This window comes from Corythoichthys intestinalis, chromosome 5, assembly GCF_030265065.1.
Source record: "Corythoichthys intestinalis isolate RoL2023-P3 chromosome 5, ASM3026506v1, whole genome shotgun sequence".
NCBI lineage: Eukaryota > Metazoa > Chordata > Actinopteri > Syngnathiformes > Syngnathidae > Corythoichthys > Corythoichthys intestinalis.
The window spans coordinates 30695737-30708744 of NC_080399.1; the positions used below are offsets into that span (position 1 = coordinate 30695737).

The 13008-nt window shown below is 40.1% G+C and overlaps 1 protein-coding gene across 3 annotated transcripts in view; it reads left to right on the forward strand.

Annotated features, from left to right (window-relative positions):
• met (MET proto-oncogene, receptor tyrosine kinase) overlaps positions 1-6790 on the forward strand; it is a 99864-nt gene extending 93074 nt beyond the window's left edge. For all 3 annotated transcript variants that reach the window (XM_057836279.1, XM_057836280.1, XM_057836281.1), the window contains 2 exons: positions 218-354; positions 5334-6790. In XM_057836279.1, the coding sequence (XP_057692262.1) occupies positions 218-354; positions 5334-5622 (426 nt within the window). In that variant the 3' untranslated portion in view covers positions 5623-6790. The remainder of the gene's footprint in view (positions 1-217; positions 355-5333) is intronic.
• Positions 6791-13008: the final 6218 nt, after the last annotated feature.

Below are 13008 nucleotides of genomic sequence, written 5' to 3' on the forward strand. Positions count from 1 at the left end.
AAAATACAGTAAAACATTGACTTATGAATGCCTCAACTTAGATTTTCCATGCATCGCCAATTGTTTCTTTTTTTTTTTTAATCATTTTGCAAATGATCATATACCAGTAAATTGAGATATATGCCTGATCATGGAACTAAGTAAGCTCATAAGTCAAGGTATACAACACATTATGAAAAAAATCATCTAATGTCACCGGTTTTCATTTTCTCTTCAGTGGTCATTTGGTGTGTTGCTTTGGGAACTGATGACCCGTGGGGCACCGCCTTATTCTGATGTCAACTCCTTTGACATCACCGTGTTCCTCCTGCAGGGACGTCGTTTGCTACAGCCTGAGTTCTGCCCCGACGCCCTGTAAGTGTCATTCCGCTCACCTCTTTTATCTGTTTTCATATACGCACAAATTTGGTGATATCGACAAAACAATTGTGGGTAAGGAAACACTTTTAAAAGTAATAATGTATTATTTTTGGGGGGGCAGATCAGAGGGTGGAAGGCAATTTTAGTTTGAAAATCCATTTGCAATTTGAAAAACTACAAATGGATTGAAGTTACGTTAAAGCAGCACTAGGTAACTTTTCAACCTTTATAAACTATTTTTATCATATTTGTGGTAATACAGTGGGGCAAATAAGTATTTAGTCAACCACTAATTGTGCAAGTTGTCCCACTTGAAAATATTAGAGAGGCAACATGGGTAAACCTCAACCATGATAGACAGAATGTGGAAGAAAAAAAAAAACAGAAAATCACATTGTTTGATTTTTAAAGAATTTATTTGCAAATCATGGTAGATTTGGTCAATACCAAAAGTTCATCTCAATACTTTTTTTATGTACCATTTGTTAGCAGTAACGGAGGCCAAAAGTTTTCTGTTACTCTTCACAAACTTTTCACACACTGTTGCTGGTATTTTTGGCCCATTCCTGCTTGCAGATCTCTTCTAGAGCAGTGATGTTTTGGGGCTGTCGTTGGGCAACACGGACTTTCAACTCCCTCCACAGATTTTCTATGGGGTTGAGATCCGGAGACTGGCTAGGCCACTCCAGGACCTTGAAATGCTTCTTACGAAGCCACTCCTTTGTTGCCCTGGCTGTGTGTTTGGGATCATTGTCATGCTGAAAGACCCAGCCACGTCTCATCTTCAATGACCTTGCTGATGAAAGGAGATTTTCACTCAAAATCTCTTGATACATGGCCCCATTCATTCTTGCCTTTACACAGATCAGTCGTCCTGGTCCCGTTGCAGAAAAACAGCCCCAAAGCATGATGTTTCCACCCCCATGCTTTACAGTGTATATGGTGTTCTTCGGATGCAATTCAGTATTCTTTCTCCTCCAAACACGAGAACCTGTGCTTCTACCAAAAAAGTTCTATTTTGGTTTCATCTGACCATAACACATTCTCCCAGTCCTCTTCTGGATCATCCAAATGCTCTGTAGTGAACCGCAGACAAGCCTGGACGTGTACTTTCTTCAGCAAGGGGACAAGTCTGGCAGTGCAGGATCTGAGTCCCTGGCAGCACATTGTGTTACTGATAGTAACCTTTGTTACTGTGGTCCCAGCTCTCTGTAGGTCATTGACTAGGTCCCCCCGTGTGGTTCTAGGATTTTTGCTCACCGTTCTTGTTATCATTTTGACACCACGGGGTGAGATCTTGCATGGAGCCCCAGATCGAGGGAGATTATCAGTGGTCTTGTATGTCTTCCATTTTCTAATAATTGCTCCCAGAGTTGATTTCTTTACACCACGCGTTTTACCTATTGCATATTCAGTCTTCCCAGCCTGGTGCAGGTCTACAATTTTGTGTCTGGTGTCCTTCGACAGCTCTTTGGTCTTGGCCATAGTGGAGTCTTGCTTGTTGGGAATGGAATCTTGCTTGTTTGTAGGTGACCAAATACTTATTTTCCACTCTAATTTGGAAATAAATTCTTTAAAAATCAAACAATGTGATTTTCTGGGTTTTTTTCCACATTCTGTCTGTCATGGTTGAGGTTTACCCATGTTGACAATTACAGGCCTCTCTAATCTTTTCCAGTAGGAGAATTTGCACAATTGGTGGTTGACTAAATACTTATTTGCACCACTGTATGTCGACTCACAACTAATTGAATGACACCTCTTTCATATCGTGAAGGGGTCTGTATCACTTTCACAGGCACTAATTAACTTTGAGGATGGTGGCAGGAACCCTACCACGCAAAAAAAAATACAAATGTGCTGACTGCTTTACGGCTTACGTCACTTACCCTTTCCCCATTCATTATAAAGATGGAAGTCGATGCAAATCCTTTCGCGCAAGTTCTGCAAAGATGGCAGAGCAACAAAAGAGACAAAAAGTTTTGTCCGAGGAGGAAAAAAAGGAAGGCTACCAGGATATACAGAATAAACACTGGCCCGGCTTTCACTCGCTGGCGTGACCAGGAATTCATGAAAGTAAAAAAGATAAATAAATAAAATAAAAGATGGGAAATATGACGAAGGATAATACTGAAGTTTTTAAGTTATAAGGGAAAAAGATTACAATTTTTTAAATTCATCAAACGTGCTGGTTATTTCATAATCATACTAGCAATATAAATATACTGTATCTCATCAAGACCTTTAATTTGCTGCAAGATTTGCTGTGGGTTAATTACAATTTCATTTTTACCTTCTTACTGAGTAAATTATAGTTTTCTCAAGGCCAAAACATCATGCTGTGAAGACATCAAGTGTTTAATTGCTGCTTTGTGAGCATGAGTGAATGAAAGGCAGACAAGCAAAAACACACAAAATGAACCTAATGTGACATGACGACTGTGGGCCAAAGCTACCTTTTCCCCTCCTCCTCCTGGAAATCGGATGCCGGCGTTCTTATCCTCTGAGTTTTTCCTTATCTGGAGTCGTTGCTTAGCGCCCATTGCGGCAGCATTCCAGCCGCTGTCATCAGGAAGGCCCATCGATCAGGAAATGTGTCAAAGCCAGTAGAGATTTTCAATGTACCTTAGCTTCTCTTTCAAAAAGCATATGTTTGGGATCTGCTTCAGTCATGATATGATGAGCAATGTTTCTCAACACATTAAGGGGGAACCTGGTAAATACTGCACTTTATTTACAATACATTTGCTTTTAATCCATTATCAATGTGATTTAACAGTCAATGGACCACTTAAACATCCACAAATGGCAGGTCAAATTCTTCACAACATTGCCAAAGAATGTAGGTAGTACTGTAAAGTGGAGTTAGGTGGTACTTTTGGATGACCAACCCCTAAAAATGTTGGTGTGGATATAAAAATAAGCTAAGTATGACCTTCCCTTTAAAGGTTTGTTTCAACTGTAACATTCCATGGACAAACTCAATGTCCCAAAAATCTAGTTGGCCACTTCCAGTGTCATAGGTAAGTGTACCACTGGAAGACCACCCCTGAACATGTTCAGATTTATCAAGGAGAATCCAGTTTGACCTTTCGTCCACAAGTTATTACCAACCAAAATGATCACTGGGCAGCTAAAACACTGACGTTCCCAACCAGATATTACACAACATTGTAGAAAGAAACATGTGGGATTGTTTGAAAGGCCACCTTTAGAAATGTGAAAATTGTTTAAAGTGCAGAGAGCATCATGAAGACCAAACATCTCAAGGAGCACTGTGCAAGCAATCATATTGAAATGAAAGTAGTATCAGACCACTGGAAATCTACCAAGATCCGGCCGTCCCTCTAAACTTTCACCTCGAACAAGAAGAAAACTGATCAGAGATGCAGCCAATAGGCCTATGATCACTCTAGATGAACTGCAGAGACCTACAGCTGAGGTGGGAGAGTCTGTCCATAGGACAACAATCAGTCGTACACTGCACAAATCTGGCTTTTAAGGAAGAGTGGCAAGAAAAAACCCTTTCTCAAAGATATCCATAAAATGTCTCTTTTAAAGTTTGCCACAAGCCACCTGGGAGACACGCCAAACATGTGGAAGAAGGTGCTCTGGTCAGATAAAACAAAGTTGAACTTTTTGGCCACGATACAAAACAATATGTTTGGCCTAAAAGCAACACAGCTCATCACCCTGAACACACCATCCCCACTGCCAACATGGTGGTGGCAGCCTCATGGTTTTGGCCTGCTTGTCTTCAGCAGGTACAGGGAAGATGGTTAAAATTGATGGGAAGATGAATTGAGCCAAATACGGGACCATACTGGAAGAAAACCTGTTGAAGTCTGCAAAAGACCTGAGACTGGGACGGAGATTTATATTCCAACAGGACAATGATCCAAAACACAAAGCCAAATCTACAATGGAATGGTTCACAAATAAGCATATCCAGGTGTTAGAATGGCCAATTCAAAGTTCAGACCTGAATCCAATCGAGAATCTGTGGGCAGAGTTGCAGACTGCTTTTCACAAACGCTCTCCATCCAACCTCACTGAGCTCGAGCTGTTTTGCTGGGAAGAATGGGCAAGAATTTCAGTCTCTCGATGGGCAAAACTGATAGAGACATACCCAAGCGATTTACAGCTGTAATTGCAGAAAAATAATAATCTTTGCTCAGCACTATGATATGATGTACACTTTGTAAATATAAATGTGTGTGAATAAATTGAATTGAATTGAAAAGGTAGCGCTACAAACTATTAATGCAAGGGGGCTGAATAATGTTGCACGCCCCACTTTTTAGGTTTTTATTCGTTAAAAAAGTATAAAACAGCCAATAAATTTCATTCCATTTCATGATTGTGTCCCAATTGTTGTTGATGAATTAAAAATAGTTCAGGGGCTTAATGCGCCATGAAACTGCTATGGCAGCATATAGACATATTATTCTATCAAACACAACAGGTCTTTTGGCTTAAAATACAGCAGTTTATTTTAAAGAGTGGCACAAGAGCAGAAACTGCTTTTTCAGCCTTGTCTGTGTTTTACGCCATTTATAAAACTAATTAGGCCAAGAATATACCGGTCCAGCCTTCTTGAGATCTAATTGCCGTGAATGTGGCCCACGAACGAATTTGACACTCCTACTTAAAAGCGTGGTGGTAAAAGTAAAACTTGTTCAGGTGTAACCATCAATTGAAGGGTTTCAAACATTCCAACCCCTGCTTATTTTATTCAATTTAGCCTCAAAGGTAAGTCTCACTTGGCAATATAAAACTTGATGAATGTTTTTGTTATGAGTAGACCCACAAAAAAATTCCCAATTAGCCATGGCCAAAAATACATAGGAAGTCTAATATTTTGGTTTGGAGCACCAGTTTTAGTTTTAATCCCTGCATGATCTCTGTTCAACCCCTTTCACACTGACCATTTTTTTCCTAATCTCACTTGAACCCTACCATCTTCCTCGCAGCTACACTGTGATGGTGGAGTGCTGGCACCCGAATCCAGAACGTCGCCCGTCCTTCTCCGACCTGGTGTCCAGCATTGCTGCTATTTTTTCCAGCTTCAGCGGCGAACACTACGTCCTGCTCAACACAACCTACGTCAACATTGACAAGATGAGCCCTTACCCGCCCCTGCTCACCACCACCGATCCGGCATCCACTTCCTCCTCTTCCTCTTCATACTCCGAACCCTCAACCTCCCTAACGTCCCACCCGCTCCTTTTTTGCCAACCCGACCGGGACTGTTGTACCTGAGGATTACGAGGGAAGAACTACTGTGTGTCCCAACACTGGACAGAGGACAAGCTCTTAATGTACATAGATTGATGTTAGTCTCATGTTATTGACTACCTGGACTTTTTGTAGGAGGAAGTCATGAGCCTTTAAGGGGAAGTGTTGCTCCCTTGTTGTTAATGTGAATTGTGGTCAGTAAAAAAAATGTTGCAGTTCCGTGACTTATACGACACAATTATTATAAATTAATATTACATAAACATTTTGGACAATTTAGCTTCTTTAAAAAATCACTTCTGAAGCCCCTGGACAATATGGAATTGGAGGCACATACATCTATCGTATATAGACTCGCAAAAATGTCTCAAGAGGCTATGCCTGGAAATATGCAGGAATCTGGGGTTCGAAGCAGGTACTTGATGTCTCATTACCAGGAATCATTTTTTAAAAATGCTGCTTGTAGCTTGATTTTGGCCATTTTCAGAGGTCCTTATAGATGTCATCTGATTTCAACAAAATGTGAAGCATGTATATTGGTGGGTGATAAAATGATTATTTCATGTGACTGGAGCACAACGGCAGTTCTGGCTTGCCGTTGGTTTGCTAGTACTGTACACCTGAGAATATTATGACATTTTAGCCCCCAAAGCCAGGTTCACTTGAATACAGGCCTATCATGAGAATAGCTACAAAAATGTAAAAAAAAAAAAAAAAGAGGCCATGAGCTTAAAAAGATACACGAAGTGATCCATTTTGGTTTGAAACTGTCATTTCCAGAGATCCTTCAATGACAAAATCCTCCTCAAGATTATGTCTGGCTGCTGCCAGGTGTATAGCACCTTTACTAAACCGATGGATAGAGCATAGTTGCTTGCATAGTGGCTTGTGATTTTTTTTTTTTTTTTTTTTTTTTGTCATTGCGTGCGGATGAACCATATTGGCAAATTTCTAGTCACGGCACTGCATGTCTTTAGTAATCGCAGATTGGACAGGAATGACGAAATTAACACGCAGAATTTATTTGATTACAGTAATTGTAATTTATAATAAAGCATTTGTTGTTTTTTTGACCACATCGACAGACTGAATGTTTGCTCTGAGAAGAAAATATTTGTATTATATTTGTGGCGGTGACACAATAATGACGAACTCACTGCCATTTTGTAAATAAAAACACGTCAATTCATGATTAGCCCTCTTTAGCCACCTTCATTGTGAGAACACATGACTGCGTTTCGTGCGCGTGCGTTTGAGTGTTGTTTGTGGTTAGTGTAGTATGTGGGTGTGTGCCTGTGCGTGTGTGTGTGTGAAAACGAGAGAAAGATTCTAAACAAGCCTGGAGGTACATGTTCATCAACTTGCGGGATGTTAAAATTAAATTGACACTAGTTTCTTATGTGCATGCTTTGCTTTCTTAATTAAACGTCTTGCTTGTACGCACCTGCAATCCAGGTGAGTGCACCGCACCCTCATGTAATTTCACGGAGATGAATTACGGCTGTTGTCATTCTTTCCACTGCTGTGTGCCTGCCTGATAGACACATTTACAATCATAGACTTACAATCATGTGTGTTTCGGGGGCTTAACACTTGTTGGGCCTCAAATGCTGTTATTTTGCTCATATAATTTTCATTCTCTTCCTCTGTTCCGGGGTAATCTCCAACCTGTGAGCTTCTATGGACCTTTCTCCAGGTGCTGTCTACACATCCAAACCTCATCGCCACATTCTGTAACATTCAGTTCCCTGTCAAATTAGTCATGACCATGTCTTTAATGATCTTTAGGCTGTTGTCTGAAATGTGATTGAATGTCTATAATAGTTTTTAAAATTTTTTTTATTGTATCTGTCTGCGGCTTGCAAGACGAGGGATTGTCTGGCCATATGTCACAACAGAGCACTAACGATGCTCCTAAAACAGGTCAAAGTAAAACGCCAACGATAACGCGCTTGGGTTGGTACACTGTAAAAAATTGCTGTAAATTTACGGCCGATTTTGAACACTAAAATACCGTTTCCGTGTTAAACAGTTAATTACTGTAGTTAGCAATGCATTGTGGGTAATTAGCAATGTATTGTGGGTTACCAACATTAAAGCAACAAGACAAATGTTGTAAACGGTATGTTAATGTTTCAATTACATAACACTACCGTATTTTTGGGAAACAGTTTTGACTGGAAATTTGGAGCATGGTCAGAAATCTGACTTCTTTTGTGGCAATATAGACTGTTTTTTTTTTTTTTTTTTGCCAATTTAAATTAAAATAAAAAATAATTTGCCATCAAATCCTGGAGAACCTAATTACCCATAATTTGGATGTTGGAGACTCTTCAGAGGATGACTTTAGATGACATATGCTGCTATTCAGTGCTTGTTTTTCAACTTATATTCAGATTTATGTGTACTAATTTATAAACAGTAAGTTAATTAAGTCTTACTCATATTACCTAAAATATTTTATATTAAACTAAAGTTAAGAGGATTGCTGGATAGCGATATATAATATTGATGTTTATTCGTCTGGAGTGCCAGTAAAAGGCAGTTTTCTATTGTTTTGCAGAAGATGCAGATGAGAAAATTTTTTGGGGAAATAAATAAAAGGTGTTTGCCAGCGAGCGGTTAAAAAGGCAAAATCAGAGTGTCTCATATGTATCCAACAGTGGAGTTACAATACGATAACATTTATTTTTAATTATTTCTCTATTTATATTATTATTTATTTAATAAATGTATTATGTTTATGTTTTGATAATGTTAGTAGTTTTAAATTTTGATGTTGCAAATATTAGCTAAATGCATTAGCGTTAGCTGTAGCGGATGATGTATGGGAGTTGAGCATCAGACTACAACACAATCACATCAACGCAAACACTAGACTGGATGTTTTGTTGGCCTATAGCAAGAGTGGCCAACCCTGGTCCTCGAGAGCCGCAATCCAGCATGTTTTCCATGTCTCCCTCCTTTAAAACACCTGACTCAAATAATCAAGATTGTTATCAGGCAACTGCAGAGCGTGCTGATGAGCTGATCATTTGATTCAGGTGTGTTGAAGCTGGATTGCGGCTCTCGAGGACCAGAGTTGGCCACCCCTGGCCAATAGGTTATATTATTATATTATTTGGTGTCACCTCCATTCTATTCTTCCCATATATTGTATGTTTCTTGTTGTATCCCCACTCTGATCTAAACTGGCCCTTCTCCAAAAATTGTAGTATTCCATTACCCTGAAGACTGATTTATGCTTCTGTGTAGCGGTGACGGCGACCTACGCCATAGCTTGACGTGCACCTCCAAAAAGTCAGAACATTGTTTCCGGTTCAGCACAACAACAACACCAACACCATTTTCAAACATTCGCAAACGACTTCTGTGTCGCCTACGCTTCAACATTTGTATTGACAACATTTGTTGTTTAATATTATTCAGCTGCAGCTGCAAATGCACACGTTCCATCTCCATTGCCATTGCTGTCAATGACCGGTGGAAAATAAAGGAATTCGACAAGAGTCCCCCAAACCCACACAAAGACAAAGCCACACCAATCTAGTGGTATGGCGGTGAATTACTGTGGAAACGTCACTGGCTGGGACAAACTTTGTCCCCACATCATACATGAGACCAATGTTTACATTTGGAGTAAATAAGACAGGTGCTTTTTTGCTTCAATTTATTTATTTATTTTTTACAAACTCTTACTTCATATTGAAGAACCCATGCAAAGAAAGGGAGTATTATGGACAAGGATTTTTCACGCATTGTAAAGTCAAACCCAGCAAATAAGCATTGAGCAGACAACCAGGGCGTGAACTGGAAAATCACCGACATGCAAGCACTATGGAAACGATGCACAGCTGGAAGAGATTGGCCAATCAACCCATGAGCAACCCAGAGCTATAAAAGCAGGAAAGGAAGATGGCAGCCTGGTTTGGCTATTGACACTTGCAGTCCTGTGCAGCTGGAAGCATTGGCAAAAGATAACCAGAGAGGCAGCCGGTAAGCAGCAGAATTAAAAGATGAAATGTGCCAGCAGCAGCCATTACCACATGGCTTGACTCACCGGTGGAAAGGTTTGGACAATTGTAGTATATTGTTTAGGGGTAATTTGGGATTTGTCCTTGACCGATCACCACTTCCTACCCAGCCTGTCCTGCTTGACCCGACGACGCCAGAGTTCCAGCCCAATCAACTTGCTCAGCCTGTCTTGCTTGACCAGACTATGCCAGCACTCCATTGAGCTCAACCTGTCCTGCTTGACCCGATTTCGGCAGATCTTCAGCCTGACCTACACGACCTGACTGCACCATCTCTCTGTTTCCTGTCCGTTTTCACTGCCTGCCAACACGATGAAATAAAACCTGTTCTGTTTCGCACCTAACATCAGCATTATTTTTCTGTACTAGACTGAAATATATGCATTCATAGACTGTAGTCATTTTCCCAAATACCGTTAAAACACAGTATATCGTTAAAAACGCAGCATACTATAGCTCCTCAGTTGCCTGCTCTTTACTGTGAATTCTGGTAATACAGGAATATACAGTTTTTCCTGGATTATACTACTACTGTTAAATATTTTTACATTACCAAGACGGTAAAATAAGTCTGGTAATAGCAATCCTGCTAACGGACTTTTACTGTATTTTCTATAAATACAGGTATCAACCGTTTTTCTTTATTACGGACTATTATTGTGAAACATTTTTACATTACCAAGACTGTAAAATAACAGTCTGGTAATGGCAATCCTGCTAACGGACTTTTACTGTATTTTCTATAAATACAGGAATCAACAGTTTTTCTGGATAACGGACTATTACTGTGAAACATTTTTACATTACCAAGACTGTAAAATAACAGTATGGAAATGGCAACCCTGCTGCCAGCTCTTTACCGTTATTTTACACTGAAATTTTTTACAGTGTACATAAACATATTCGTAAAGATCTCCGAGATGTGCACTTTCGCAATTTTCGCTTAGTTCTTGTGCTTAGTGTCATTTTAGCTAGCTTCCACTAGCTAGTCCTTGATGGGGTCTTGTTTGAGGTCAGGGTTATGAATTGGGTTGGCTACACTGTAAAAAAATTCAGTGTAAAATAACGGTAAAGAGCTGGCAGCAGGGTTGCCATTTATATACTGTTATTTTACAGTCTTGGTAATGTAAAAATGTTTCACAGTAATAGTCCGTAATCCAGAAAAACTGTTGATTCCTGTATTTATAGAAAATACAGTAAAAGTCCCTCAGCAGGATTGCCATTACCAGACTATTATTTTACTGTCCTGGTAATGTAAAAATGTTTCACAGTAATAGTCCGTAATCCAGAAAAACGGTTGATTCCTGTATTTATAGAAAATACAATAAAAGTCCCTCAGCAGGATTGCTATTACCAGACTTATTTTACAGTCTTGGTAATGTAAAAATATTTAACAATAGTAGTCTAATCCAGGAAAAACTGTATAGTCCTATATTACCAGAATTCACAGTAAAGAGCAGGCAACTGAGGAGCTGAAGTATGCTGCGTTTTTAACGATATACTGTGTTTTAACGGTATTTGGGAAAATGTCTTTGCAGTCTATGAATGTATATATTTCCGTCTAGTACAGGAAAAAAATGCTAATGTCAGGTGCGAAACAGAACAGGTTTTATTTCATCATGTTGGCAGGCAGTGAAAACGGACAGGAACTAGAGAGATGGCGCAGTCGGGTCGTGTAGGTCAGGCTGAGCAGGCTGGAGATCTGGCGTAATCGGGTCAAGCAGGACAGGTTGAGCTCAATGGAGGGCTGGCATAGTCTGGTCAAGCAGGACAGGCTGAGGAGGTTGATCGGGCTGGAGAGCTGGTGTAGTCGGGTCAAGCAGGACAGGCTGGGTCAGAAATGGTGATCAGTCAAGGACAAATCCCAAATCACCCCTAAACAATATACTACAATTGTCCAAACATTTCCACCGGTGAATCAAGCCATGTGCTAATGGCCGCTGCTGGCAAATTTCATCTTTTAATTCTGCTGCTTACCGGCTGCCTCTCTGGTTATCTTTTGCCAACGTCTCCAGCTGCACAGGACTGCAAGTGTCTCTGTCACGTGACTATGTCGTAGCCGGTAACGCGCGCGGCCAAATGGACACACAAGTATGGAAGGTGAATTATGCCAAACAAAGGGTCACCACAATGTCATTATCATCATTTTTAAAATTTAAGTGACGGGTAAAAATAGATTATGACCGGATTTTTATGACCCTGTCAGTCAAAATGACAGACAACGAAAAAGTCTAGCGCAACCTCTGCTGCAGACAGACCATTCTCATAAATTCTGCCCTTGCAGACATTTTGGGTTCATTTCTCAAAACAAATTGCATTCTCTTGACCAGCCAGGGGAATGTTTTTAAAAATTCACGTCGCATCATAAAATTGGGTAGGCATGCTAATCATAAGTAAACGGGCAATAAAGTCTGAAGAAGTTATCACCAAAAACGGAAAGTCCACGCTTCACTGGTCATTTCCAGTGAAAGTTATACTTTTCTGTCTGGGTGCATCAAAAATCAGCAACCAACAGCAGTAATGCAATATTTGGTACAAATGTCTCAAGAAGGAATGCCCAAAGCCTCACAGAAAATCTGCCATTTCAGTTCAAAGCAGTCATTTTAATCCTTTTTTTACCTACTTTCTTTTGAAAGATGTGTCCAGGCATGGATGTAATTTATTGGGGGTTGCAACCCACTCAATATTCCAAACAATCTTTCACAACCTTCCCGACATCATATCATAATTATTTAAAATGAATCAATTTTTTTTTTTTAACGTGCGATACATTTTGGTCCTTCCCTCACCCTGTTGTTTGGAATTAAACCAGCATGCAATCTCATGGGAGAATGGTCACCAGCTCTGGGAGGGATCCAGAAATCATCTTGGTGACTTGATCCTGGCTAATCTTAATTTTGTGTTTTAATGGTCAAAATGGGGCTCATTGAGGCAGTATGATGAACATGAACCTGCCTGGCCATTTGGCACGACCCATAATAGTTGTTTTCGAGCATGTTTGGATGAAAATACAATGATGAACCATGCACTATATCCGGGCAAAAGCACAAGAGGGATTGGAGTGGAATCCCTGTATTATCCAAAACGTAACTGGCTGTTTTAGCACAAAATAGGGCACCTCGAGGCAGATTGTGGCATTTATTCTCATTTATTGAGCTGCAATACACAAACTTTGAATATGTGGAATGAAAGAATGTGAACTCCAGTATGGATGCTCCAGTCTTTTCGTGTTTCTCTCACGGCTGTTGGAAGCTCACAGTTTTCGGGCACAAGGACACGAGAGGATCTGGGTGAAATCTACGTTCTTAGGCAAAATATAACTGGTGTTTTGACCAAAAATGTCAAACTGAGGTGGATTGACTGGCGCAAGCCCCCC